Below are 27,698 nucleotides of genomic sequence, written 5' to 3' on the forward strand. Positions count from 1 at the left end.
TAGCGTTAGTCCCATTGTTAAGAAGGGGAGGGTGGAGATCGTGCCCTAGGAAAATATAATAACTTGCAAGTTTCTGCGTTTCCCACTTCTGATGCGTGTTGCCCACCAGGTTTAGGGGTGTAAAGATAATCTTTCAACACTCTTTTCTTTTTTTTTGACCCAGAATTAAAATAGCCTGATGGTATATGTTTCAAAGATTGTAGCTGCGCTTTATTTTAATAGATTGCAGTTATAGAAGATAGACACCCAGGAGATTTTGCCTTTCGCCATGGCTCAGTTTGGAGGACAGAAGAATCCCCCTTGGGCTACTCAGTTTACAGCTACTGCAGTATCTCAGCCAGGTCAGTTTACATATCACTTAATATTTGAACCCTGACATCTAGTAGATTTGGAGATTCCATAGTTGGGTATGCAGTTAAGAGTGGCACCACGCTAACTAACTTATTTAAATTCTATTTAAGTGGTTTAAATTGGGAGGTTTTCACACAATAGAGACATTAAAGATTATTGCCTAATAGTAGCTGTTGGGTTGGCTTTTTTTTAAGGGGTGATAAGTAAAATCCCAGCTGAATTTTTATTGATTCTCTTGGTCAGTAAACAAGATATTGTTACTCATATCCAAAGATGTGTAAATCAAATTACCTTTCATCAAATTGCATTGCTCTAGATTAAATAATAACAGCACTAATAAGACATTACAGATTTTTTAAGTGCTGCCCGAGTTTCCTTTCCCGGGCAGCCTAAATCAATGTTTACAAAGTATTTTGCCTTTACTAATATATTGGACATACTTCACATAGTGAAGCAGTCTCTGAAATTTGCTGCTTGGATGGGGAGGGGGTATATTTTATTTTTTTTAATGCCAAGTTAGAACTCAAGGATCCCTATAACCAAAGGTATCGCCCTGATAATGATAGAGGGTTTCCTTTGATTTAGCTAAGAAGCCTTATTTAACTGCAGGCTAGTGTATTTAAAAACCTAGCTGGCTAGATTTTCATGTTTCACATTGTTTTATAGCATAAAAGGTTTTGAGGCAAGAATATGAAGCTTGCTGCATGGTGAACCGTGGTGCTTCCATTTCCAGTTCTGGGCTGCCTTTTTCTCTTGCTTGAATACAAAGTGTTTCCTAAATACTGTAGTTTCATTGTCTGATGTGAAAAGGCTTCAACAAAGCTGTGGTACTTTGAGGATTCAGGATGTCAAAATGTGAGCACAGGCAGTAACCTTGTTGAAGAGATGTCTTTCTGAAGAGTTGTATGATTTTTGCCATTGTCCTTTGCATCTTGCTCTAGTTTGATACGAAGTTGAATGACATACCTCCTTTGTCAGTGGTTTTACATCTGGGAGCTTAGCAAAAGTTGGGAATGCCTGCCATTCTTCGGAGGTGTATGTCTGGGGGAAAAAAAAGAACAAATTTTTCTCCTGACTCGGTTTTCTTTCCTGAAATTGCTCCTCTATCTCCATTTTTTTTTTACTCTGGGCATTGGTCCAATCTGAGTGCGTATCATCTGGGAACTGTCACCCCCCATGTGTTTCACAATACTTGGTCCCAGTGTACTTTTTCCTTTTCCTCCATGCCCATTCAGTCCCACTCTTTACCTAAAATGTTGTTGTACCTAACCAGTTGCCTACAAGCAGTTTTGCACTGTTTCTCTGAATAGCTATTCTGAAGCTCTGAATAGCTTCCCTTATCCAAATGGCACTACTCTCTAAGAAATTGCTTAACAGCTGGAAAGGGTCGTCATTGGGAACATGGGAGAGAGACAAACTGTGCTTTTGGTTTTTGTGTTTGACTGGGTGATACCTTGGAGCGATCAAAGGATGGCAGCATCTGGGCTGGAGTATTCTTGATAGGTTGGCTGATGTGACAGCTAGTGCATCAAATACAGTGGTGGAAGACTTGAGGGCCAGCTGCATGTCCTGTTTCAGAGGGAAAGCTGCATAAAACCTGCTGAAAGGGAGGAGCTGGCAGCCATCTTAGACCTTGCTGAGCCAGGACCAGAAGGGGGCCCTGGAGAAGAGGTGGATGGAGCAAGGGCACTAGAAGCACACACCAACTTATCCATTTTCCTGTTCCTATAAGTCTGCCTTTGGTTAGCCTACTTCTGACCCTCCTTAAATTAAATGAAGTGCAAAATTTAATTGGAATAGGACTAGTCAGCATCACTTGCTGTGAGAGTTTTTTCACCTGCTCAATGAAGACAGTATCTCCAGGGATTTTTAGCTGTTCATCTCATCCAGCAGCAACTGACTCCAACATGAGAGCCATTAAAGACTAACATTTGGTTGTACTTCTGCCTTCTTCCTGTGCTAGTTCCACCTTCCTTCATGTTCCTAGTGTCCCTCTTCACACTGTAGTATTTTCTCTCCAGTATCACTTGAAGGCATTTAGCTCCCTGTGTCCTTCTGTGCAGTCCTTTCCTATTCCTACTGCAATACACAATCACTGTGTCTGTGTCCTCTTTCTTCCCTGCCTGTACTAATGAATCCAGTCTCCGGAATTCTGCTGCCCAGCTCCTGCTTTAGTACCCATGTACATACTTGTTGCCCTGCTTTTTTTATTGGCAATTCTGATTTATAATGATTTATAATAGACAGCACAGGAGACTTCTTTTGAAAAGTATGCAGTGCTCTTTGGCCCTGCTGAGAGCTGAAGAACAGTGTTTACTGTTGAACTGCAGCCAAGTAGTCACCTTTCACGCACCTTTCAACATGAAGCTATGACTGTCTGGCTAGGTTGCTTGCATGATGAAAAGAGATGTTGTCAGTGCTCAGGCATGCTGACTAGCATGTACTACTTCTCACCTGTGGCTGCGCTCAAGAAGTTGTGCAGATTGGCTTACCCTTGTGAAGCTCAATGTTCATAAACTGATTTAGAAGAACTGCATTTACCAAACTCTTACGTATTTTCAGAAGATTTGCAAAACGTGTTATGTATCTTTATGCATGCTAGTTGCTTTTATCCAAGTGTCAGGTTCCTTCTCAAAAGCATCGAGGTGCTTGGGTATGGGGGAAAGAGATCTTGATTTTTAACACAAGCAATGTGATATATAGCTTTTTCTTAAGCCGTTGTCAAAAGTGGTAAGTGATGGTGTTATAAACCCAGTTTGATAATTGCAAAAAGGTAATTTCAGGGGTGGGGTTGTGTGTTGGTGTTTTGTTGTTTTTTTTTTTTTGTATTGCTGACTTGGATGCTGTCTTGGCCATCCCTGGTGAAGAAGTAACGATATGAGTTAAGGCTCAGGTTAAGGTGTGACACTCTAAGGTAGTTGTAGAGTGACATGCTGTGTAATGAAGGGTTCCTGGGATCCCTTTGGGATAGCTTACTAATTACTGTCTGTGTCTGTGGTATTAGAAGAGAGATAGGTAATTCCAGGTGCCAGCAAAGATCTGTGTGTGAAGAGAGACTCCTACCTGTAACACAGTGAAATTGTTTCTCTACTCCTTGTCTCATGGTTTTGTGCATCACATGACTAAAACCAGAATAAAGTCCCTGCTATGCTGGTTAAGCATTGTTAAAGCATAAATTAAATCATGCCTACTACAGAAAATTAAAGTTTAAAAAATTAAAAATTATAAAATTCCTAGATAGCACAGATTTCTTTTTGCAAGTACTCTTTATACTTCTAACTTGCATAATGATGTGCAAGTTCCTGAAACGCCTGCAAAGGAGAATCCCCTCCTATTCTCTCAGCTATTGATTTTTGACATGTCTTTGGTTTGTATCGCAGTGCTTGGCATATGCTGTTTTCAGGGTTGTGATTTCTGGTTGCACAGTGATGCCTGTTTTTATAGAACTGTAGTCAAGGGGACCTCCTAGCTATGCTGCGTTCTGACTGATTGGTGTCATCGTCTTTGCTATATCAAGATTTCATTGCATTAGAGTGAAGGACAGTGCACCTGATGAAAGCAACAGTGCCTGAAGCTCAGTATCTTGTTATTGCTGGTGGCCCCTGTGAGGTGACTGAAGAAAAGTGTAAGAATAGGACAAGCATGTAGTGGGTCTCAGAGCCGCTAAGAAATAGCAGCTGATGCACAATTTGATGGCTTGCTGTAAACAGATGTCCTGTGATAAATACACTGAGCCTATTTCTATTGTGTGCCTGTTAAAAGGAATTTTTTTGGAGTAGGTTGTATGGCGTTTGTATTGCAAGTGTGTTAAGCTTGAAGAAACTTAAAAACCCAAGGACCCAAACTCACAATTTCTGACAACTGTGAAAAGTGTCCAAAGCCCTAGGTAGGGTACTCCTTTACTGTAATCCTAATAAATCTACATCACTTACCAAGGAGATATATGTAGCTATATACTTTGAAGATGTTTCCCTAATCTTAAAGGGTCTCTGGAATTCAGAAGCAGCAAGAGGGACTACTAAATACTGTCTTTGTGATTGCTACAAGAGAAATTTCTGTTACCTAGAAAGATGCTTGAGCTGCAGCCTAGAACTCCAATTTCTATCCATGCCCTTTCAGATGGACGTGCCATGCAGTATTTGGTGCGAATGGAAGTTGTTTAGACTGCATTTGAAGGAAGGCATCTCCATCGCTGTACTTACTGAGATAATTACAAATCCTAAGAAGCTATTGTTTGTCACTGCAGATGCTTGTTGCCAATAATAATAATATGGCAGTCAGATGTCAATTCTGCACTCAGTCTGCAATTTATTCTGTCTTGCTTTTCTGTGTGATTTTTCCTCTTTTTTTTTTTTTTTTTAAACTAGTAATGCAAACATAGTCACCTATTTAATCGGGGCCTGTTTGACTGAGATGAGTACATAGATGAAAGGTAGTCAAATTAAACTCCGGGAATACTTTGGGGCAAATCGGTAGGAACAAGATACAGCTTTGAAAAACTTGTTACTATAGGTGTTTCCTTTTAGGGGATCTCAGCAGTCTTTTGTCTTTGCCCTTTGTTAGTAAGTTGATCTGCAGTGTTGTAGATGACATGATACCCAGTTAATACTAAATGCTCATGAAGTGACAGTAGAGGTGGCAAAAAAATCTTTCCCCCTCCCTCCCACCCCCTTAATGGACAAAACAGGATAAGAGTCTTAGGGTGGGCTGGGAATTGTTTGAGATAGTTATGGGTTATGCTGGAAGGGAAGTTGACATAGTGGAAACTGAAGAGCGGAGTAACCCCAAGATCTCGTTTTGGGAGCAAGCATGTTGATATTTTTGTTGGGATCCTTGGTACAAAAAGTAGGAGAGAACTTGTGAAACTTGCTTGATGATGCTTCCCAACTCCATCCCCTTTGTTGGTACAACACTAGAATAGAACATTAGACTGAATGACAATAGCTAACATGGTCAAACAGATTCAAAGGTAATAGCATGAAGTGAATTTCTGCACTAATAGGAATTTCTGCTCAGCGTGTGGAAAAAGAGGAGAAAGATTAACGCGTTGGTTATTTGCCTTGAGTGGGCCAGCAAAGTAATGCAGCTAAGAAAATTGAAAGTTGTCCCAGGATGCAGCAGCAAAGCATTTTGATTAGATTTAAAGGTCTGTTTAAGGTGTGTTATGTGAGGCATTGGTGAGGTTTCAGATGAGAGTGTGCTTCTGGCTGGTCAAAAATGCACATTCAAGTTGGAGCTGATGGACAAGCAGGAAGCAAGAGGATCAAGAGAATGGAGGGCCTGTCACGGGAGAAGCCTCAGATTTGGCTTGCTTGGCTTCTAAAGAAAGCCGAATGTTGGAATTTTCCAGGGAAAAAAATCATGTAATACTGGAAATACTGTCATTTTGCTGTACTATAGAATGCTTGATTTCACTATTAAAATAATATTACTTACTGGAATACTTATGTGACAATATTTGATACAGATCATAGTGATGGTGATTATTTTCACTGTTGCTTATGTATTTCTTCCATGTTTCATTCCAAAATTATAAGATGATCAGTACCATCAACTTGTTTTCCGAAGATTGTGCTCTGCTGGAAAGAACAGCATGGTAGAGAGGATTACCTTATTCAGGATCTGTTGAGTTGGTCACAGCATTTTTATATATTCTATGGTGATGATCCCCAACTACAAGCAATCTCTTGCTGCATCCCTGGGTCAGGAATGACAGCCTCATTTTGGATCAGTAAGAATAGTGTGGAGCACTGCAGGAAAGAATACTGTAAATCTGTTCTTCATTTCACTGTGCCTCTTTAACGGCTTTGGAAGAGAAAGGAACCCTGTTCAACTTGAATGTTCTTCAGTTCTGAAGGTGGCTGACCAACATGTTTTTGCTGGCAATTATGTTTCCCTGCTGAGTTTCTCTTTGGTTTTATTTAAACATGTGGACTAGACTGATAGCATGATGAAGTGATGGTTGATCATGAAGCTGTAGATAACTTTTTTTAAAACTCCTGCCAAAGAGGGAGGAGGTTTCTAGATACGTTTGCAGTTCTTCACTCAGATTTGCATTGTGCAGGGCTCTTTGTACCTAAAAGTTCCATCCATAAGGCTTAAGCATACCTTGTTTGGCAGTATCACATGCATAAGCAGCACAGCATGTGGATAGCTGCTCCTCATGATTTGCTTAATCTTCTGCAGTGAATTAAAAGCTGATATGACAATAAAATAAATCTTTCCTTCCAGGCAGTTTGAGTCTGGGCAGCACAAACCCTTCCTAGTAAGAGCTAGAGAGAGCTTGACTTGGTCCCTTTATATATGGGGACCGATTAAACTCCTTGTTGTTATAAGGCTGTTCCTCTTCCACCAGCCCCCAAATCCAGCTCACTCAGGGACAAAGACAGTACTGAGTGAAGTGAAGCCTTGTGCATTTTCAGAGAACATGTTCCATAAGCCTCCGTTTCATAGCTGCTATTACAGTAAAGATTTCTCTTGCCCTCAGATAGAATGAAATGTATTAATTAATTTACAGAACAGAGCAACAATCTTCATCTGGCTTATCCAAAACCTGAAATACGTTCAAGAAAGAATACAGTGTGTGTATGTGTTAGGGATGGGCACAAACGGGGATGACGACTACTAGAGCTATAAAAGCATGAGCAACTTGAGAGAAGGAAATTAAGTGGTCTCTGTGCCTCTGCTGTGGTGTACTATTTGTAAATGAATTTAGAAGAGAAGCTAGTGAGGTGTGATCCTTTATCTTGAATTTTGAAATTGGATTTATCTACTTCATGGGCTTGACTCAGGACTGAAGCATCACGTGCTGCGTCAAACTGTCAGAAGCCTCAACTGTTTAAAGTTGCTCTTAGTGCTTATTGTGTGTGTTCTCTTTTCAGCTGCTCTTGGTGTACAGCAGCCATCCCTGCTTGGAGCCTCTCCTACAATATACACCCAGCAGACGGCATTGGCAGCAGCAGGCCTAACTACACAAACACCAACGAACTATCAGCTAACTCAGACAGCTGCTTTACAGCAGCAAGCTGCAGCTGCAGCAGCTGCATTACAGCAGGTAAAGAAAAAGGAGCATTTGCTGTTGACTGTATGAATTTTAACAATACAAAACAGTGGCTTTGTAAAGCTAAAGTATCCAGGAGAAAAGCAGAATGGGAAATGGTGAACATTGCAGTATAAACCTGTTTTTTAAACAGTGGGATTTTAGGTTTACAGCTATCAATAGTTGTATTTATCTGTGAAGGTGGGAATTTTGGCTATGGAGGTGCTCTGACTTCTAGCTATGGAAAGCCTTTTGGGAAAAGGAGTTCTGCTGCACCTAAACTGAGAATCTCAAGTTCCAAGTATCTTCCATCACTATATATACCCTTAATAGCATTTTGCATGATTTCATGCTGTGCCCTAGATACTGTATAAGTGTCAGGCTTAACAAAAATTGCCGGTTTTAGCTAGAAAAGAATACTCTTTTCTACTATATACTAGAATACTCCACTCTAAGAGTATTTGTTAGGAAAGTAGTATATGTTGATGCTATTACTTATGTTTTGTATTAGAATTGTTAAATGTGGATAGTTTCTGTCTAAAACTTGCTTAGCAGATAACTTGTATTTGGTATTATTGGGGTAATAATACTTCCTGTTTATGAGATATTTTGCTTTTATCTGTTTCAGCAATATTCACAACCTCAGCAGACTCTCTATAGTGTACAGCAACAGGTTTGTCTGATTCTTACTGTGTACATCACAAATAACTTTAAAAATAATGTTGGTTGTGTGTCTTGAAGGTTTTGTGTCCAAAATCATCCTCGTATGGGAAGTTGTTAAGGAAACTAATTTTTTTTTTGTAGTGAAAGAGAGCTTGAAGCTCATAAACTTGGAGAGACTTATCCAGAATGGAAGCCTGCCTACCTTCATGCAAAAAGGAAATTTAAAAATATATGCTATTCCATGTGTACACGATTCCTGCTAAACTTTGCTCTAAACAGGGCCGTGTATTTTAACTGCTGGAAAGATGCTGTCCAAAAAAAGTTCCCTTTCACTTTTTTTTTTTTTATGGTCTTGGAACTTAACAGGATTTTGAAAAAGAATAAAGGGACATGGAAATTACAGGCCTAAGCTTCTTCAGCTACCAAAACTTTTTTTGGTATTGCTATTAACTTTCAGTTACAAAAAACCTACCATTTTTGCTTACTGAATAAAACTGGATTATACAATCTTAAAATTAACCACATGAGCACAATTTTATGCATATGCAAACTGCTGAAATGACCAAACCCCAAAGGGCTATTAACTGACTCAGATTAAGCAAAAACTCTTACTTGTAAAGAGGAGGTAAAATTGTACAGTTTCCTTAAGCATATAAAATTAATTTATAACTTTATTTATTTTAAGTTGCAGCAACCTCAGCAGACCCTTTTAACTCAGGTTAGTTTGGTTTTATTGTTTGGTCTTCATCCCCAAACACAGATAATGTAAGAGTGCAAATTTGTGACGTCTTGGGTAGTTTAATCTGTAAAATGAACTAATATGAATGGACATTTTATTGGTTCAGGTTTATTTTGCCCAGATGTTAAAATATGCATAGCCTTGGTTTCAAAAATTAATGGCAACCGCTTTTCCTTAATCTTGAAGGGAATATGTGTGTTGATTACATGATAATTTTTTTTTGTTTGAACTTCAAGTGTTCAGTTGTTTTGCAGTAAGTAACAAACTGGGAAAATCTTTCTTTCTCTCCTTTGAGAAGGAATTTAACTTTCTGTGTTAACAGTATTGCAGTATGTGTATAGAGAGGTTTAAAAAGAATCCTGCTGAGCTTGATAGGTTTAAAACATGCAACCATTTAACACACTGTAAATTGCTCTAGTTCTGTTTTCACTTAACCTTTTAAACATGCTTTAAAAAAAGTAAAAATAGGTTATTTTATTTCATTATCTTACTGTGTTCTGCTTTTGTAAGAAGGCAAGCACGTGAATTGTTGAGTTAAGGAAGGGTTCGTGTTAGCCTCAGCCTTTACTGACTTCCAACATTACATTTATATTCCAACTACAGTTGGGGTATAAATGGAGAATAATGTCTAAGCGTGTATTCCTAGGAAAGTTAGGAACTTATCTCCTCCTCAGGCCCACTGTACAAGTCACCTGTAAACAATAACGTAGTCTTCATTTTTTTTCTAGACAATGTGTGTATTTTGGGGAAGTTGACTTTTTTAAAAGAAAAGCATAAACAAAGCCAGTCTTCATTCAAAGTAGGAAAAAAGTAATCTAAAAAAAACCCCAAACAACTTCCATGTTCTGAATATCTCTATTCAAAATAATTGCTTTAGAGACTTCTTAAGCTCCTGTCTACATGGGTAAAGGAACTGTTCCTTGTAGGTATGTCAGCTGGTTATAAGATTTATAGTTTGCTTTATTTTGCTTACAGCCAGCTGTTGCGCTACCTACCAGTCTCAGCCTGTCTACTCCTCAACCGGCAGCCCAGATAACTGTTTCTTATCCAGCACCTCGGTCGAGTCAACAGCAAACCCAACCACAAAAGCAGCGTGTCTTCACCGGGGTAGTTACTAAACTACATGATACATTTGGTTTTGTGGATGAAGATGTATTTTTTCAACTTAGGTAAGTTGTAAATACTTGCCTGCGGATGTACTCTGTGATACCCTCACTAAATAAAAGGTTTAGATTATTGCATTCTAATTCTGTCACTCCATTGATAGTGCCTGCAGTTAGTATGGTTTTTCTGTCAACACTGAAAGTCAGATGGTCAAATAGGTTAATAGACACTAGATGTGAGTTCCTTTATGTGAATTTTTGAGTTTTCTTAATGCAAAAACAAAGCTGGGAGGCTCAGAAGGTATTAAGCTCCTTATAATATGAAATTGCAGAATTTGTGGGTCATTAAATCCATACAACTTGCTATCTGCCTATCTTAACTCATTACTGTTTAGGGAACTTCTGCTTTTGGGCCAAAGACAGAAATTAAATACCTGTGCATACCCTGAACTGAAGCAGATAGTATTTTCACTGAATTTGGGGGTAGATGCTGTTCCTATAAGCTTTTTTTAGTGAACTCTTACCTACTTTCTCTCAACTTTAAATGTAACTTGTAAATGTAAAACTAGCTAAATAAGGCTCTCACAATACATTTTCTGTAATGTTTGCAGTGCTGTTAAAGGAAAGACACCTCAGGTGGGTGACAGAGTTTTGGTAGAAGCTACTTACAATCCTAATATGCCATTCAAATGGAATGCACAAAGGATCCAGACACTTCCAAATCAGGTATATGGGGTTACCCAGTGTAACTTGTACTGACTGCTTCTGGTTCAAGCTCACTTGCAACTCATTTTCTCTTCTGCTGTTAGAACCAGACGCAAGCTCAGCCATTACTGAAGACACCTCCGGCAGTTCTTCAGCCCATTGCACAGCAGACTGCATTCAGTGTTCAGGCACAGCCGCAGCCACAGTCCTTGTTGCAGGCACAGATATCAGCAGCTTCAATCACACCTTTGCTTCAGACACAGCCTCAGCCATTACTGCAGCAGCCACAGCAGAAAGGTGCTCCTTCAGTGCACAAAGTTTGTTGTAGTCCTTCTGGTACTTAGTGTGTGATGATTATTTTTTTTGTTAGTCAGAAGACTGAAGTAATAGTTGAAATAATACGGAAAGGGCCCTACAGAATTTTCAGTTTGAATATGCATCTTCCTGCAGCTATATGCAAGGCACATTATGTTGCCTGAAATAGCTCAAGAATCGCCTGGTTAGTGAAATCCCCATGGACTCCTGTTCACATTAAGATTTCATAATCTGAAAGCAAATACAATGTAGTTTTTATTCTGATGCTTTCACAGACAAGTTGGGGAGTTGAAAGTATTAATGGCAGTGTAGTTCTTCAGCATCGTCTGGAGTGTTCAACAAGATCAGGTTTCACACAGTTGTATTGTTAAAACTATTATTTCTGTATTTGTGTTTTATTTATTTCAGTTAGCCAAGTTGGCATTGGAGAGAAGAAACACTGCCGAACATGGCAAATCTAAAACAAAGGTTGTTGTGGGGTCACTTGAACTTTGAGTGGCTGAAGAATCAGTAATAGGATTGATAATAAGATAAAATTAAGACTTATCTTACCCACAGTAAAAACAAGAGAAGATCTGAAGCTATTACCTAAGCAGAACTGTTTTGGATAAATGCTTATTACAGTCTAATTAGTCCTAGTTGTTCACTGAATTTTAGTAATGTTTGCTCCATTTACAATCAGTTGGTTAAATGCCTTGAGACAGCAAGAGTATTTGCTGGGGGATTCATGTGGCAGTATAATAAATTGATTTAAGAATAATTTTTTGGGAAGCTAATTGTTTTTACCTATGAATAGCCTCAAAAATAAGTTAGATTTTCTTTAATTCAGTGAGTAGGTAGTATATCTATCTTAAAACAAATTACTTTTCTAAGAAAAGGCTTAGCTATTTACTGTGATAGCTTCTATGTGCTTAGACTATATTAGCTTCCATCTTAAGAAGATGCTTTTTAAACCAATTTCACTTACTAGAGTCTCAGTTTGCATCAGTGAAGAAAAGCATAGGTCTCTTGGGTTTCTTAGGGTGTGTGTTATTAATAAATAGATTTATTTGACTCTATAGTTAGTTTAGAAAATGTACACAGGTGAAACAACTGTAAAGCAGCAATGTTTGTAAAGTGTAGATAGTTGCCCACTATTATGTATTGATCTTGTAAATTTTTGTTTCAGGTGGTTTGTTACAGCCCCCTGTTCGTCTAGTTTCACAGCCTCAACCGGCTCGAAGATTAGACCCACCATCCAGATTTTCTGGGAGGAATGACAGAGGAGGAGACCCTATGCCAAACCGAAAAGATGACAGGAGGTATGTTGTAGAAGACTAGACTATAATCAAAACATTCCGTAAAGACCCGTCTTCAAACAGAGCTGAGCTGCTTGCTCCAGAGTGAGTCAGTGATACGCACAAGTGGCTTTACCATTAGATATTAGTGAAGAGTTCTTGTCTATCTGAAATGAAGGAATTGCATAATCAGTCTCTTGTAAAGAGACAGTACTGAAACAAACTATGAGGAACTTCTCCTCTTCTTTTTGTGAGTCATTTCTGACAGGTCTAGCTTCTGTTGCGCTAGAAACCATTGTGTGTTACCAGCATGCAAAAACATTTGTATCTTGTATGCATTTTTTAAGTCGTGAAAGAGAACGAGAGAGACGTAGGTCCCGGGAAAGATCGCCCCAGAGAAAACGCTCCAGAGAGAGATCACCTAGACGAGAGAGGGAGAGGTCACCTCGAAGACCGCGACGTGTTGTTCCTCGTTACACGGTGCAGTTTTCCAAGTTTTCATTGGACTGGTATGTTTATAGTGCCAGATGTTTACCTACATCTCACTTTAATTGTGGGCACAGATTACTGTGAGTCGTATCAACACACGTGTGTGTAGCAAGTGTTAAATGATGATCTTAACTTTAAAGAAAGATCAAATATGTAATGGCTGAGAACCTTGTATGATAAACTTTTTCTAGGTTCTTTGTTATGTTTGAATGCTACTGCAAAATACCTTTATAACCCTGTTTAAATATTCCCTAATTTGCAGAGACCTTAATCGGAAGAGTGTTTAGTAGTTACTTGTTTTTAAACTTCAATCATATTTATCTATGTTTTATATATATTATATATTTTTATATAACATTAAATATACAATTGTATTTCCAATTAATATACCTCTTAATTATGTGCTTTATTAATGGTTCTTTTATTGCTGTATCTTTCAAATAATGTTGTTTATTTCAGCCGTAGCTGTGATATGATGGAGCTGAGAAGGCGTTACCAGAACTTTTTTATCCCAAGCGATTTCTTTGATGCTCAGTTTACATGGGTGGATGCTTTTCCTATGTCTAGACCATTTCAGCTGGGAAACTACTGTAATTTCTACGTAATGCATAGAGAAGTAGATCCTATAGATAAAAATGCTGCTGTCCTTGATCCACCCGATGCTGATCATCTATACAGTGCAAAGGTTTGTACGGGTTTCCGGTATTATGACTATTCATTAGAAATTTTTTTTACCAATAGGGTAGAAAAGTGAGTATAACTGAACTGAAAATGTTCTACAGCGATTTGAGCAAAATACAGCATTTTAAACTTTTCAGTAAAGAGCTAGTATGTAGAGCTTGAAGAATCATGACTGAAACTCAGTTTGTTTTTCTGTTACTAGAGCTGTCCTAAATCTTGTTTTTTACTGAGGTCTCTTCCATTCTCTGCACCCAGTTGCACTGATCTGATTATAGGAAAGAAAGCCAGCTCCCGCAAGATCTCTGAATGTATTTCTTAGGCAATTAATCTGAATAGTTAATTGAGCCCTTTTTTTTCCTTCAAGGGTCCTTTCTGTGCAGTTTGTGCTTTTCTGTTTAGTGATATTTTCTTTCTTCTTTCAGATTCATCTCAATATTTATTATTTTGTTGAAAGTAGATTGAGCATATTGGGATTATCCGAATGTCAAAAAATGCTGCGTCAAGGGCTGTAATGATCTATAAAAGACCTCAGTGTCAAAACGTCTTCCTAAAACCCGTTCCATTTGAAGGCTCTTTCATTGACCTAGAATTCTCAGACCTATTTTAATCTGGTTTAGAAGTATTTCATGTTAAAGAGAGGTTTAGAAACAAAACTGCCTTTAATGCTTTCTTTTATTTCTGAAATATTTAACTTTACTTGCTTTCTGTGTATAAAAACTTTGAAGCCTTGGCTCAAGTATCAGACGTACTGTTTTTTTTCAGTCTGTTGATGCAGAGCAAGAGCTCTCTTTCAGAAGGTTAAGCTTCAAAATATATTCAGTAACTGAGGAATAGCATCCTGTTTCATAATATTAACCTATTTAGGTTATAAAGCAACCTTGTTAGATTTGACTGGGCTAACGGGATGCTATGAGGATGCAGATGATTGTGTTGGTCAGTTCTCTTGCGATTGTGACAAGATGGAAGGAGTCAGTTACTGAAACCAGTACACAAACTCAGTGTGCTATAGGGTATTTAGTGTATATAGTGATAACACGCGAAGCATGTTGCTTTTATATGCTTTCCGTTTATTTTTTTAATAAGATCACACATTGCATCTATATGGGACAGAGGGAAACTGGTCCTTGGCAGACATTTTAACACTCAGTTCTACAATATTATTTTACCTTTACTTGTTCTGATTTTTTGTGACATTAAGGAAAAAGTACCGCTATGTGTATGTTTGCAAGTTGTGGTCATTGTTTACCGGTCATAGTGGGAGACCTTCACAAGACTGATCTGACTTACACAACAGGTGATGTTGATGGCTAGTCCTAGTATGGAAGATCTCTATCACAAGTCATGTGCTCTGGCTGAAGATCCCCAAGAACTTCGTGATGGATTTCAGCATCCTGCTAGACTTGTAAAGGTAAATATGCTTCAATGCCAGACACTTTTGGCAATAAAGGTTGGTTACGGAGCTTTAAAATATTTGTTGATAAGGGAGGAGTTTGTAGGCAGCTAAATGATGGCTTCATTTTTCCTCTGAAGAGACCTAGTTTATATGTCAATTCTTTTTCCAGTTGATAGGAGCTCCATCTTCACTGCTTTCATATTTACTGTTTTCTTCAACTTAGTCATACTCAAACAAAATAGATATTTGGAGAAACCTATATTAATTATATAATAATTAACTTTGTTAGCCTTTTTTTACAAGCACTTAGACTTTTTTTAAGGGCTCAGCTGTGAAGAGAATACAAATGAAGCAACAGTTAAGTAACCATTGTATTAAGTGAAATTTAACTATTGTTAAACTGAACAACCTGTAAGTGCTATGGTGTTTCAGGACAATACAGACTTGTTTTCCAATTAAACTCCATCATCTTAAAGCAAATGGGAGTACTTGAATTTATAGATATAATGCTCTTGTGGTCTTAGCTTTGCTTTATCACTTTTAAGCAGGAACGTCTATAAATGTGTATCAGAATTAAGACACCATTTAAATTAGTATATGTTTGTCTCTTGTGTTAGAAGGCTTTTAATTGCAAAGGAACAAGCCTATACCAATAAAGAAACTTGATGGAAAGTCTTGCAAACAAGAATGAGTGATGATGTTTTCAACCTATTCCATTTCTGAAATACTCTGTGGAAAAAAATAACTGAACTCTTTCTTGACTGACTTTCATTTTCAGATTTCAAAATCATGTGACAGTTTACTCACAGATTTCAGTGTATGGGCTATGAAATACTCTTTGTGCTTTGGGAAAATGACTCTTTACGCCCAGTAGGGGAACATTCAGAAGACTCTTTTTGTCTAGTTTTTAGTGGGTATGAAAGGCAAAGATGAAGCTATGGCTATTGGAGGACACTGGTCCCCATCACTGGATGGACCTGATCCAGAAAAGGACCCTTCCGTGCTGATAAAGACGGCTATTCGTTGTTGCAAGGCTCTTACAGGGATTGACTTAAGTGTGTGCACACAATGGTAAGTACTGTACTGCAAAGCAAAGTACACTGTAGAAATACTTGTCTGTTACCAGAAGTTTAAAAAAAAGATGGAAAAACCTCTTTTTCTTTGTCGGCTGCTCTTGGTAGTGCAGGTAAACTACTCAAAGGATGTTCTGTTTTGTAATAAGCTTGATTGGTGCCAACTGTGCTGAATACTGCATTAAGAACTAATTAAAAATTCTGGATTTATTTTGACATGTTATGCTGTAATTTCTTTAATGAATGTGTGTTGAAAATATTTTTCATTTTGTGCATAGCTGGAGAAGATCGTCAAGAGAACTTCATTTCATTGTTCTTTTGTTATAAATAAATAGCTGTTTGTTACACAGCCATATTTTCTCTTGATGAGTTTTTGTCCTGTGTTAACACTCATTGCGGTTTTACTAATACCAGGAAAGTCTATTGTGCTTCAACAACTTTCATTTGCGCATTAAACTTCTATGTGCTAAACAAGTTATATAGAAAAATAATTTTGTTGGTTTTCCTCCTTTTCAATTGTGATACCTTTTTACAAATGTGCCAAAAGAGAAAATATGGCTTCCATAACCTTTTTCTTTAGATAAACTTCAAGGTCTTGCAGCAAAGTTTCTTTACTTGATGTGCTACAAGTGATCTAGGCTCTTTAAAATGTATTGTAGAATTTTTTTTCCAACATGCTTCTTCCCTTGCAACAGGTACCGTTTTGCAGAGATTCGCTACCATCGCCCTGAGGAGACCCACAAGGGGCGTACAGTTCCAGCTCATGTGGAGACAGTGGTTTTATTTTTCCCGGATGTTTGGCATTGCCTTCCCACCCGCTCAGAGTGGGAAACCCTCTCCCGAGGATACAAGCAGCAGCTGGTCGAGAAGCTTCAGGGTGAACGCAAGGAGGCTGATGGAGAACAGGCACTGAACGCTAATCCCTTTTTCTATTTCTGCTTCTCACAGGCACAGGAACACAGGCACAAAATGCACACCACATACTACACAACATACATACATAGGAGGAACATAACTGGTAACAATGACTGGTAAACCAGCTTTCAGCAGTGTAGTGAATGTTGTTTTTTATTTTTATTTCAGCTAGTTCACTAACTTTAAATGTGTGTGCTGATATCACAAATGGAATTAAATTGTGCTTATGATGCGCAGAAAATTTTTTATCATAGACGTAGTTGCTGGAATCTGGGACCAGTTGTTGAGTGAGATGCAGTTTATGAATAGCTGTCTTTAAACATTTTGCCATTTTCTAAAATTTCTAAATTCTCTCCTGTGGCCAGTTCTAATTGTGATATTTGAAATTGAACAAACACTACTCTGAAACATCTGAATTTCAGGCCATGTGGCTGATCAACATCTTGGAATAAGGGAAGGTCTGACTGAACAAAGAGTAATTTGGGGGATTTAAAATCTGGGGGAAGATCACACACTGTGTGGTTAATGGAGACCAGCAGTGTCTGTGTAACCCCGATATTCTTTGTGGTGTTGCTTATCACCCTTTTGTGTTCCACAGATCTGGCTTGTATTGGCTGAGTGGCACTGTGATCATTTATAAAGTGGTAGAATGTGTGTGTGAACTTGTCTAAATAATAACTTTAGGAGAAGACTATCTGAAACAGTTGTGACCTTGCACAGATCAGCAACAGAATTTAAAAAATAACTGAAATGCTTTCAAGCTTTCTGAATGATAATTTTTAAATTTTATTTGTCAGGACGAAGAGGAGAAGGATGATGGGGAAGCTAAAGAGATCTCTACACCTACGCACTGGTCTAAACTGGATCCCAAAACAATGAAGGTAATTAACACTTTTCTTAAAATTTGATTCTATTGTACATTTTCGTTTTTAAGGCATGACCCGAAATATAGCTGTATATTCCCTTAACTGAGCAAAAAAATTTCAGTAGTGTTTTATCTTCCTTGCTGATTTTATAGGAATTAGATGTGATATCACAGTATGCAAGTGTGACTCCTGATTTTAATAAGTGAATACAGCAAATTGAAACTATTCTGAACTTTTGAACTTTGTACAATTAAAGTGTATCACATATGATACATTAACTGGAAAATGAAAGTTATGCAGTAATATGGTCATATCAACTTGCATTAAAAAATGTGGGGTCTAAAATACTTTAATGTTAGTTTAAAAAGGCAATAATTATACAAAAATGTATGTCAGGAGACGTAATAAAAGGTTTCCTCGAAAGGATTAAAAGTAATAAACTATTTTACTATAGTAAAATCCTTTCCCTGTCCCTGTGAAAAGTCCCCTAAAAAGGGGTACTCTGAGAACACAACTTTAAATGTAGTGTGTTTTATATCAGTGAATATTAGTGTTTTTCAGTACAGATTTAAAAAATACAGTTGACTCATCAGTGCTCTTACTTAATTTTTACTTCACCTTTTCTGTTAATCACATGTTTTGCAATGTCACTGGTTGGTACCACTTACAGAGCTTTTATTTACCAGGTAAATGACCTTCGCAAAGAATTAGAAAGTCGAACCCTTAGCTCTAAAGGACTGAAATCTCAGTTGATAGCTCGACTGACAAAGCAGCTGAAAGTAGAGGAACAAAAAGAAGAGCAAAAGGAGCTAGAGAAGTCTGAGAAAGAAGAGGAAGAGGAGGAGGATAGGAAATCTGAAGATGACAAAGAGGTTAGGCTTTGGACATACTTGGTTTAAGTATTATTAAATACACATAAATACATAAAATATATAAAATTTGTATAAATAAATACATAAGTATAAAAAGTACAGGAATATGCCTAGTTGTGTTGGGATTTTGTAGTTCTCGGATGACTGTACTGGGAACTCTTGCTGTAACTTGAGCTGCTGAACTGGAACGAAATCTTGGGAAGTTTCAATTTCTTTATATCAGCAAAGTCAGCTGAAATGTGCAACTGCACTAAGGGTGTCTGAATTAATGTCAGACCTTAAATGTAAGGAAAAATAAATCCCAACCTCCCCAGAAAAACTATGCTCGAGAACAGGTGAACACACTTAACAAGATCTTAACTTCTTTAACCTACATGAAAAGCAGCTGCTTAGTTGTATTGGCTTTCAGTGGTATACAAGCCTTAGGGAATTATTGTGGAAATGGGGGGGAGGGCAGGTTCCAGTCTGTAGAAGGTTATAGTGTCTCAGACAGTCCAGTTTCTTCACATGGCTAGTGGTTTGCCTAGGTTTGTTTTCCCTTATTATGAAGCTTTAATTTTTGCTTTTGGATAAACTTCCTGTGTATTGAAGTTTCTCAGTTTTGCCATTGGTAGTTTCAGTACTACTTAGTCTGTCTTGCTATTTCACGAGGATAAACAAGATCTGTGCAATAAGGCCAAAGCTCAACCACAGAAAAGGGGCATAAATATCTGGAGAATGTGTTCTGTGTTGGTTGCTTTTAAACCTGCCTTTTTGTGTATTACCTGCTAATCAGTATGGGATGATTTGAAATTTTACATATCTGTGTAAACTGTGTTGAGGGAGCAAAGGCCATGTGCTTGCTAATTCTGTCAGCTGCTGCCTTCTCCCACAGCTCGGATGGGCTTCAGCTATTTTGGGGTTTCTTGCCACAGCTTTCTTTAAGATTAAGGGAGGGAGCTTTGATTTTGCTTGCTTTTTTAAAAAGCGTAAGCTCTGCCATGACTTTTTTTTCTCCATACTCGTAAGACTTTAATATTTCTCTCTTGGCAATCAGTAAGCTGCTTGGGATTTTACCTTTTTTACGCTTTTGTTTGATTTGCATCAGTTGTATCTATAGAGATTGCTTTTCCCATAATCAGAAGAGCCAAGTCAATTGTCATCTGGTAATTGTTAAAGCTGTGTTGGCTATCTTTGGGAAGATGATGTATGAAGCCTTTACTCTTCCTGTGTAAGGAATAAGACAGCTTACTGTACTATACAGCTCTAAAACCACCCCTAAACAAACAAAAGACCGCTCGGGAGCCTTGACTCCTTTGCTAGCTTGCACACCATTTCTTGAAGTGAACTAGCTTGAGTCCTTCCAGTGTCGAGTAAACATGCTGCGGTTAGCACCATAAGATAGTTGGAAGGTGCTCGTTGCTCTGTGTGCTAAACAACTCTGCATGTCCTGCTTTGTGTTGCTCAAGTTTCCAGTCATCTTAGGTGAGTGTGGGCAGTGGACACAGTATGCATTCTGGAAATTCTAGTCTGTGACTTCTGTCTGTCTTCTGTGTTGCATTCAGTAGCTTAGGCTTTCCTTCACTTTCTTCAAAGCAGTGAGTCCTAAAAACTAATATATAGGCTGAAACTTCAGCTTTGGAATATGCTGTATGTTATTTTTTTCCCTCTTTGTAGGAAGAGGAAAGAAAACGTCAAGAAGAAATGGAACGTCAGCGGCGGGAGAGACGATATATCTTGCCTGATGAACCAGCAATCATTGTACATCCTAACTGGGCAGCAAAGAGTGGGAAGTTTGACTGTAGCATTATGTCTCTTAGTGTTCTTCTGGACTATAGATTAGAAGATAATAAAGAACATTCCTTTGAGGTAATTTAGCTATGCTACTTACAGTTAGCCATTCTTTTTTCTTTTGAATTCTGTGTGATACCAGCAGTATTCTTAAATTGTAAAAGTTTGATAGCATGGCAAAATAAAACTTAAATAAGTTAGTTTCTTTTTGCAATACCTAGAAAAAATTGTCCAGTCTTTGGTACATGGTTTATAATAGCAGTATAGTCACTGTATGATATCTAGAAGAAATGCGCGGGTTTTCAGATATGGAACTGAGTTTATAATTTATACAGCTAGTCTAGGTCCTAAACTACTGCAGTACAGGAAAGAAGCATTTTTATAAAGTTGTTTAAGGTTTCCCTATTCAAAGCAGATAGTAAGAAATCTAACACTACATAAAATTCTGACATAATGAAAGTTGGTAAGACAGCACCTCATAGCTATTTAATCATAAGTGTACAAATTTTTAATATATATTGTAAAACTTTTTGTTAGTTCTCTTTTCGTTCTTTTTTATGTGCAGGTATCATTGTTTGCAGAACTCTTCAATGAAATGCTTCAGAGAGATTTTGGTGTCAGAATTTACAAAGCACTGATTTCTCTCCCAGAGAGGGAGGACAAAAAAGACAAAAAAAGCAAAAAAGATGAGAGAAAAGAAAAAAAAGAAGAAAAAGATGATGAAGCAGATGATCCAAAACCTAAGAGGAGAAAATCTGGAGATGATAAAGACAAAAAAGAAGATAGAGATGAAAAGAAGGTCTGCAGCTAGCTCATATGAAGTACTATCCTGTCTGGATCAATATTAAACTCTTTCTATTTGAATTTTACTTCATTGCTTTCAAAGACTCAGGTCTTGTAGTGTTAGTTAATTGTTTTGACTCGTTGATCTATTTAAATATGCTTCAATCATACTCAGTAATTTAAAAATTTTACAGGTGTATTGGGAGTATTATATACATAATACTTATATACATAATACATTATATAACATTCAGCTATATCACATAGATCGCATTTGGTTTTTTAAGTGACTAAATGTGCAAATTTTGAACGAATGGTAATGAGGTTTTTACTTTCCTGTTTTTTAGTTCTGACTAAATTTTTAGGAACTTTTGTTACAGAGGGAAGATAAGAGGAAAGATGATTCTAAAGATGAAGAAGAAACTGAAGATGACAATAACCAAGAAGAATATGATCCGATGGAGGCAGAAGATGCTGAAGACGAAGATGAAGGTATCTTGAATTATGAATTTTGTGGCTTTCAGAAAATTTTTTTATTGCTACTGAATATGTTCTTTCAAGCTGGAGAATGCACTGGAACTAGACAATTTAAAATTGCATTATTAGACTAATTTTATTTTAGTAATTCTGACCAGTTCTACTTAAAATGTAAGTGCCTTTATGCTAGGCATTGTATGAACATAGTTAATATAAACTAGCTGTGGTACTCAAAGTAAGGCATGCATATAGAAGTGGTTTTATTTTTTTCAGAATGCAGACCACTCGCAACTCCCATTGAAGTCAGTAGGAGATGTGAGTATTCAGCACCTCTGAAAAACCAAGCCACTCTTAAGTGCCTAACTTCCTATTTCTCAGTTCTGAAATGTCATCCTGTTTTTATTAGGACAGAATGTAGTGTGGGGTGCTCTTTACATGATGTTATGAGGAGTTGATTTCTGTTTGGGTGGAGTTGTGTTTGCCTAAAGAAATGGGGAAAGGGGCTGGGGAACTTTCCTGTCTCCAGGTAGCAGCAGTAGCCCTCTTTCCCTGCTCGGAGATTCAGAAAGGCGTAAGATGTGGTGTATGCTTTTTGGTTTGTATTGCTTTGGGGTTTTTGTCTTTTTATGGAGAGTTTTTGCTAGAGATGTGGGTTTGACCTGCTTAGATATTGCAGTCCCACCATTTTCTAGCCAGCGTTTTCAGTTGTATTTTTGGCAGAGAACTGCACCAGCCTTAAAAAATCGGTGCTAATCTGTGGTTTCCAAAATAACTCTTAATTGCTTATAATCTGGCTGTGAGAGTGCCCTGGGCTTGTCTGTTCTGTACAAGTGCTGCTACTTCCCATAATCTGTCCTTGTGCCGTTCCCAGTCAGAGTTGCTGAGAACAATCCAACATGCCGTGGAGGTGCAGGAGAAAGCTATTGGTTCTCAGAAACGTGTTGGCAAAATTAGACAAGTGTTGTGATACATAGTTTTTTCCAAAGTTTTCCTCACAAGAAAGGTGAGCTTAAAGCTGAACTTGGCACGTGATTCTCTGACCAAAGACTTGCACATAAGGTACAGAGCTGCATGCCGTAATCCGTCCCTGCAGTTGTCATATTCCTCTTTCTCTCTTGATTTTAGATTTAGTTTTACTGTACTGTCTACCTTCAAACAAAAAACCTGCAGTTTGTAAGTCACATCTAATAAGCGATGTGATCTGTAACTTCTTGGAGAATCTAAATCATAGGATCAGTAATACCTCACTCAGACATGAGTATAAAGACATGCTTTTAATTATATAGTTGATACAGTTTTCATGATATAAAATATTTGAGAGTAAATAGTACTGATTTTGTCCTGATAGGAATAACCATAGCTGAATGCAGACTCTGCCAAGCCTCATTAGGGAGAATTGTGGTAATTTTCTGCACACCACTTAAATAGATGGTGATGTTGGCGGAACTCATTTTGGCCTGGTTAGGATTTGTTTCAGTTCTTCTAACCTGTATGTGTGAGAGAGACACAGGGGAAAAAAAAACCTGACAAATGGCTTATGTTAAAATAAGACCAGAGACAAATCAAAATTTAACAGGACTCACTTAAATACCTCTTTTTTTTTTTTGAAATTATTAATTTCAGATATTTGGGGGTTTATGTGAACTTTTTCAATGAACATACGTATTTTGAGATAATGGTTATAGAATCGTTTGCTGTGCGTATGTTGAATTCTCTTTCTGTTTTACAGACCGGGATGAAGAGGAAATGAACAAACGGGAGGACAGAAGAGAGGGAAATAGGCATTGTAAAGAGAGGTCGTCTAAAGATAAAGTAATTAACACCTTTCTTAACAACTACATATAACCTTGTTAGAGGTGTCCTAATTAGACCTTAACTTTATTATAAGACCTATTTGCACTCCTTGATTCCTTCAGCACTTCTGGACTGAAACATTAAGTGTATATAGAAGTTAGGGAACGTGTGACAGCTTTGGGTAAGGTGCTTACAGCCTACTTTCACTTACATTTTAAAGTTCACTGGGTGAAAGCTGTTGGAAAACTTTCTTATATGAGATACTGATCTGTCTGAAAGATGTGAGGATTAATGCTGTATGTGCACATAAGAGGCAGCAGATGTGATTATTTTATCCATTATTTTCAACTGCTGTATTCTTACATAAGAAAAGCAGAAGCTTAGCTTGATTCATAAACTGGCTTTTCAGTTATGAAGCTTGGAATTATTATGTGAATTTTTTACATCTCTCTGCAGGAAAGTGGATGCTTTTCGTGTCATGAGGCTGATAGCTTGCCTCCACAGTTCAGAATAAGGAACAGCATAAGTTTGATTTGTTACGATTAAACTTTCTTTATAAATGCAAGAATAAAATAAGTTTCTGATTCTCTTTATTTTTTTCTTCAAGGAAAAATAGGAGATGTAGGAATAGGAATAATGGGAAAACACAGTCTGCAGAACTGCTGTAGCTGTGAGTGCTGGATGCTTATCCATTACATGTTCATGGGGATTTCACTTTGAAAACAGCTGTTCAGTAAAATATGATTGGGAGGAGAAGGGATGTTTACTTTTTTAGTTAGGTTAATTCTTCAAATTTTTTGACATACTATCATGAACAAAAGGAAAGTGTCTACCAGATGTTACTGTCCATTGTGCTGTAATTGTTTTAAATACTTGAAAGATTACTTGTCCTAAATAGCTTGCTTATATTATATTTGAGCTCAGTAGGTAAATGCTAGTTATATTAATCACTCGACTGAAAGTAACGATAAAATGAACAGAGGAAAACTTCTGTTAACTGAAAAGCTTACTTTTTTTTAGTAGATGGTGGGAAAATGATACTTCAACTTCCTAATGATCCCATAATGAATTTTCTGTAGGAGAAAGACAAGACGCAGATGGTAACTCTTAATAGGGATCTTCTGATGGCTTTCGTTTATTTTGATCAAAGTCATTGTGGATATCTTCTGGAGAAGGACATGGAGGAGATACTGTACACTCTTGGACTACACCTGTCACGTGCTCAGGTTTTGTGTAGTAATAGAAATCTTTTTGAAAATGTTACAGGAATGCTCTAACTGGGAGGAATATAGTTTAGCTTCTAAAGGCTGTTGCTTACATACTTGATCCCTGATTTTTATGTAGCCACTTCATGTTTACAGTGAAATACTAGTTTAATCTTTTGTAAATTGTCTTGGAATGAAAAGGTGAAATTTGCAGCTCTTAATATGCCCATATAATATATGTAGCTTTTGTCTCAAAATTGTATCTTCTTTTTTTCCCTAGCTTGTTTTCATTTTAAGCCCCACTATGTTAAAGTTCAAAAGGCTGTGCAATTTCTCTTAAGTTTTCCAAGCTAAGACATTCTTGTTCAGGTAATATAATGTCTGTGTATTAAGTAACATTTCTTTCTATGGCTGTGTTTTAGGTGAAGAAGCTACTTAATAAAGTAGTGCTTAGAGAATCTTGCTTTTACAGAAGACTAACAGATACTTCTAAAGATGAAGAAAATCAAGAGGAGTCTGAAGAGCTACAGGAAGATATGTTAGGTGGTATTATTTTTTTATGCCACAGACTTCTAGAGAATTGTTTCTGTGCGAATGATAATGAGAGTTCTGAGATACTTACTCTCTTGCAGAAACTAATTCAGGTCCACAGGGAACCTGCCAGTTTGGAAAATTAAATCTTGGGCAGTTCATAAATTACAGTATTTCTGGCTTCCAGCACATCTTGTTGCATCTATAGGATAAATCTTAATATCTTGGAACACGAAGGAGGACGGAAGTTAATGCTGAATATTGATGAACAGCATTTCTCGTTCACTGCAGTTTTGCAGTCAGGAGGATCAGTGCTGTAGGTAGTAGAACAGAGCCTGATTTTTGAAGACAAATTACTGCAGAAGGGAGGCATAGAAGAATGTCACGAAAGAGCATGCTCCTTTTTTTGGGGGGGGGAGGGGGGGGTTGGAGTAAGGAAGGAGGAGAGAAATATGAGGGATAGACCAGCAAACTTGAATCTGTATTTATTCTTTTAGGATTTTATTATTTTAAGAAGTTTTTGAGGTTAGTTACTAGAACTGAAAAATGGCAGAATTATTTCCTAATGCTACTTAATCTAATACAGGAAACAGATTACTGTTACCATCGCCTACTATAAAGCAAGAATCAAAAGCCATAGAAGAAAATGTCGGCCTCATTGTGTACAATGGAGCTATGGTGGATGTTGGAAGCCTTTTACAGAAGCTGGAGAAGAGTGAAAGAGTGCGGGCAGAGATAGAACAAAAGCTTCAGTTACTAGAAGAAAAAACAGGTGGGATGTTACTTTGAAGGTGGTACTTACATGGATGCAAGATGCTAAGACTTTTTAAGTAGATAAACCAATTTGAGTACTATTTGTGATCTAAATTTCTTAGCTATTTGCTTACCATAAACTTAAATTTTCTATTTCCCAAATCCTTTGAACTTGCACACCAACTATTATTGGGTACCATTGTCACCATGCTGAAATGCTTTTATCTTTTTTATTCAAGTTGAATATGACTTCCAAATGTAGTCAGAATTTAGTATTATCAAATGGTAACGCAGTGCAGTTTTTAATATTCTTTAAAAATTGGTAGTTATGGTGTTGGCATGTAAATGGAATTTTAAGATGTGAAGTACGCAGCATTGGAAGTGACTGACTTTTCCTCCCCTCTTCCCCGCTACTACAACTGGAGAATTCGAACAAAAGTCTATCTACGGAGCTCAAAGAAGTGAAAAAAGACCTTGGCCAGCTGCAAGAAAATTTGAAGATCTCGGATGATAAAAATTTGCAATTTGAGGGTCAGCTGAATAAGACAATCAAAAATTTAGCTACTGTTATGGATGAAATACAGTGTGTTCTTAAACAGGTTAGAATTGTTTAATTCCATTTTTTATTATTGTATGCAAGCTTCCTGTAGACTAAATTATCAGAACAAAAACTTCAGAATAAAAAAGAATTTTCACATGAATCCGGGGCAGTACTATCTTCACACACACATATATATACACACACAAGATGCTAAATGCGATACTGATTATTTAAAGATAACAAATAAAATGTATTTTTCCTAAGCTTGAAACGCGTGTTCTTGACTTAAATGTTTTTAAAAATGTATAATTATTAACGTAAATCTTAAACCATCTTAATATTTTCCTGTCCTGATCTTGTTCATCCCCAACAGTCCAAATATGCTCTTCGTTCGATCAGTTAGGAGTAATTTTTCAAGGCAGAGCTTAAGTATTTAAATTTATGTGGGGGTATTTCAGTATAATGAGTTTTAAGCAAACCACATAATGTTCCAGAGCATTTCTATCCCTGTACGGAAAGATACTTGCATATTCCCGAAGAATGCTGTGAGGGCCCATTAAGTGAGGCTGAATAGAAGTAGGTTATGAAGGCTACTGAGTGGCAAACTGGTACTATGAGGGAGCCTTGCTTCTACTTCCGTCTACATTTATTTTGGAAAGACAATATAGCATCTACAAAAGTTCTAAAAACAAAACCACACACACACAAAAAAAAAACAACCTGGAAAACTTGACAAATGTTAATTTTTTCCCCCTTGTAGGATACAAGCGATACATCATATAAGTCACTGTAGCTTATTAAACTGGCAGTACCTTGCAGCCATCTGTCATCAGTATTGTTATGCAGTCCTGTGCTTTACTACGTGTTGTAGACCTGCTACTCTACCAGAACCATCAGCTGAAGGCACTGCATAATGCTCTTGTCATGCTCTTAGCGCAGTTAAATAGCCGTGCTCATTCTGTCCAGTATTTTTGAGATGAAAATGTCTTCTAAGCCTTTGGCCAATATAAGTATTTTATGTTAGAACTGTTATGGTAAATTATTATTCTGATTTAATGGATTTTGCAAAAACTGTTTTCACTTGCTCTTTTTAAAAAAAAAAAAAAAAAGCCAACAACCTTCCCCACACCACAACAACAAATACAAAAACATTTCTTGGCAAAACCAAGCATTCCACTGCAGAACCACCTCCCCTGGAGAGGCCAGGCCCACAGCCCACCAACAGCACAGACCAGCCCTGCTGCTGAAAGAAACCTCTCCCCACCCTTCCAACTCTCTGCTGCCCTCTCCCCTGTGCCTTCAGACTGCCTCCCAGGAGGAGGTCAGGGAAGGCAGCAGCAGGTCGAGGCTGCTTTCTGCCGCA

At 37.5% G+C, this 27,698-nt stretch overlaps 1 protein-coding gene across 1 annotated transcript in view; it reads left to right on the forward strand.

Annotated features, from left to right (window-relative positions):
- Positions 1-220: 220 nt before the first annotated feature.
- CCAR1 (cell division cycle and apoptosis regulator 1) overlaps positions 221-27,698 on the forward strand; it is a 29,070-nt gene continuing 1,592 nt past the window's right edge. Inside the window, exons 1-23 of the mRNA XM_009290576.2 lie at positions 221-341; positions 7,233-7,405; positions 8,019-8,063; positions 8,739-8,771; positions 9,768-9,961; positions 10,507-10,621; positions 10,705-10,897; positions 12,084-12,216; positions 12,540-12,701; positions 13,141-13,366; positions 14,657-14,770; positions 15,660-15,826; positions 16,524-16,734; positions 17,541-17,624; positions 18,296-18,481; positions 20,138-20,329; positions 20,817-21,050; positions 21,415-21,526; positions 23,241-23,323; positions 24,385-24,531; positions 24,933-25,053; positions 25,628-25,824; positions 26,199-26,393. Of these exons, the coding sequence (XP_009288851.1) occupies positions 269-341; positions 7,233-7,405; positions 8,019-8,063; positions 8,739-8,771; positions 9,768-9,961; positions 10,507-10,621; positions 10,705-10,897; positions 12,084-12,216; positions 12,540-12,701; positions 13,141-13,366; positions 14,657-14,770; positions 15,660-15,826; positions 16,524-16,734; positions 17,541-17,624; positions 18,296-18,481; positions 20,138-20,329; positions 20,817-21,050; positions 21,415-21,526; positions 23,241-23,323; positions 24,385-24,531; positions 24,933-25,053; positions 25,628-25,824; positions 26,199-26,393 (3,390 nt within the window). The 5' untranslated portion in view covers positions 221-268. The remainder of the gene's footprint in view (positions 342-7,232; positions 7,406-8,018; positions 8,064-8,738; positions 8,772-9,767; positions 9,962-10,506; positions 10,622-10,704; positions 10,898-12,083; positions 12,217-12,539; positions 12,702-13,140; positions 13,367-14,656; positions 14,771-15,659; positions 15,827-16,523; positions 16,735-17,540; positions 17,625-18,295; positions 18,482-20,137; positions 20,330-20,816; positions 21,051-21,414; positions 21,527-23,240; positions 23,324-24,384; positions 24,532-24,932; positions 25,054-25,627; positions 25,825-26,198; positions 26,394-27,698) is intronic.

Source organism: Aptenodytes forsteri, unplaced genomic scaffold, assembly GCF_000699145.1.
Source record: "Aptenodytes forsteri isolate BGI_AS27 unplaced genomic scaffold, ASM69914v1 Scaffold349, whole genome shotgun sequence".
In the NCBI taxonomy this organism is placed as follows: domain Eukaryota; kingdom Metazoa; phylum Chordata; class Aves; order Sphenisciformes; family Spheniscidae; genus Aptenodytes; species Aptenodytes forsteri.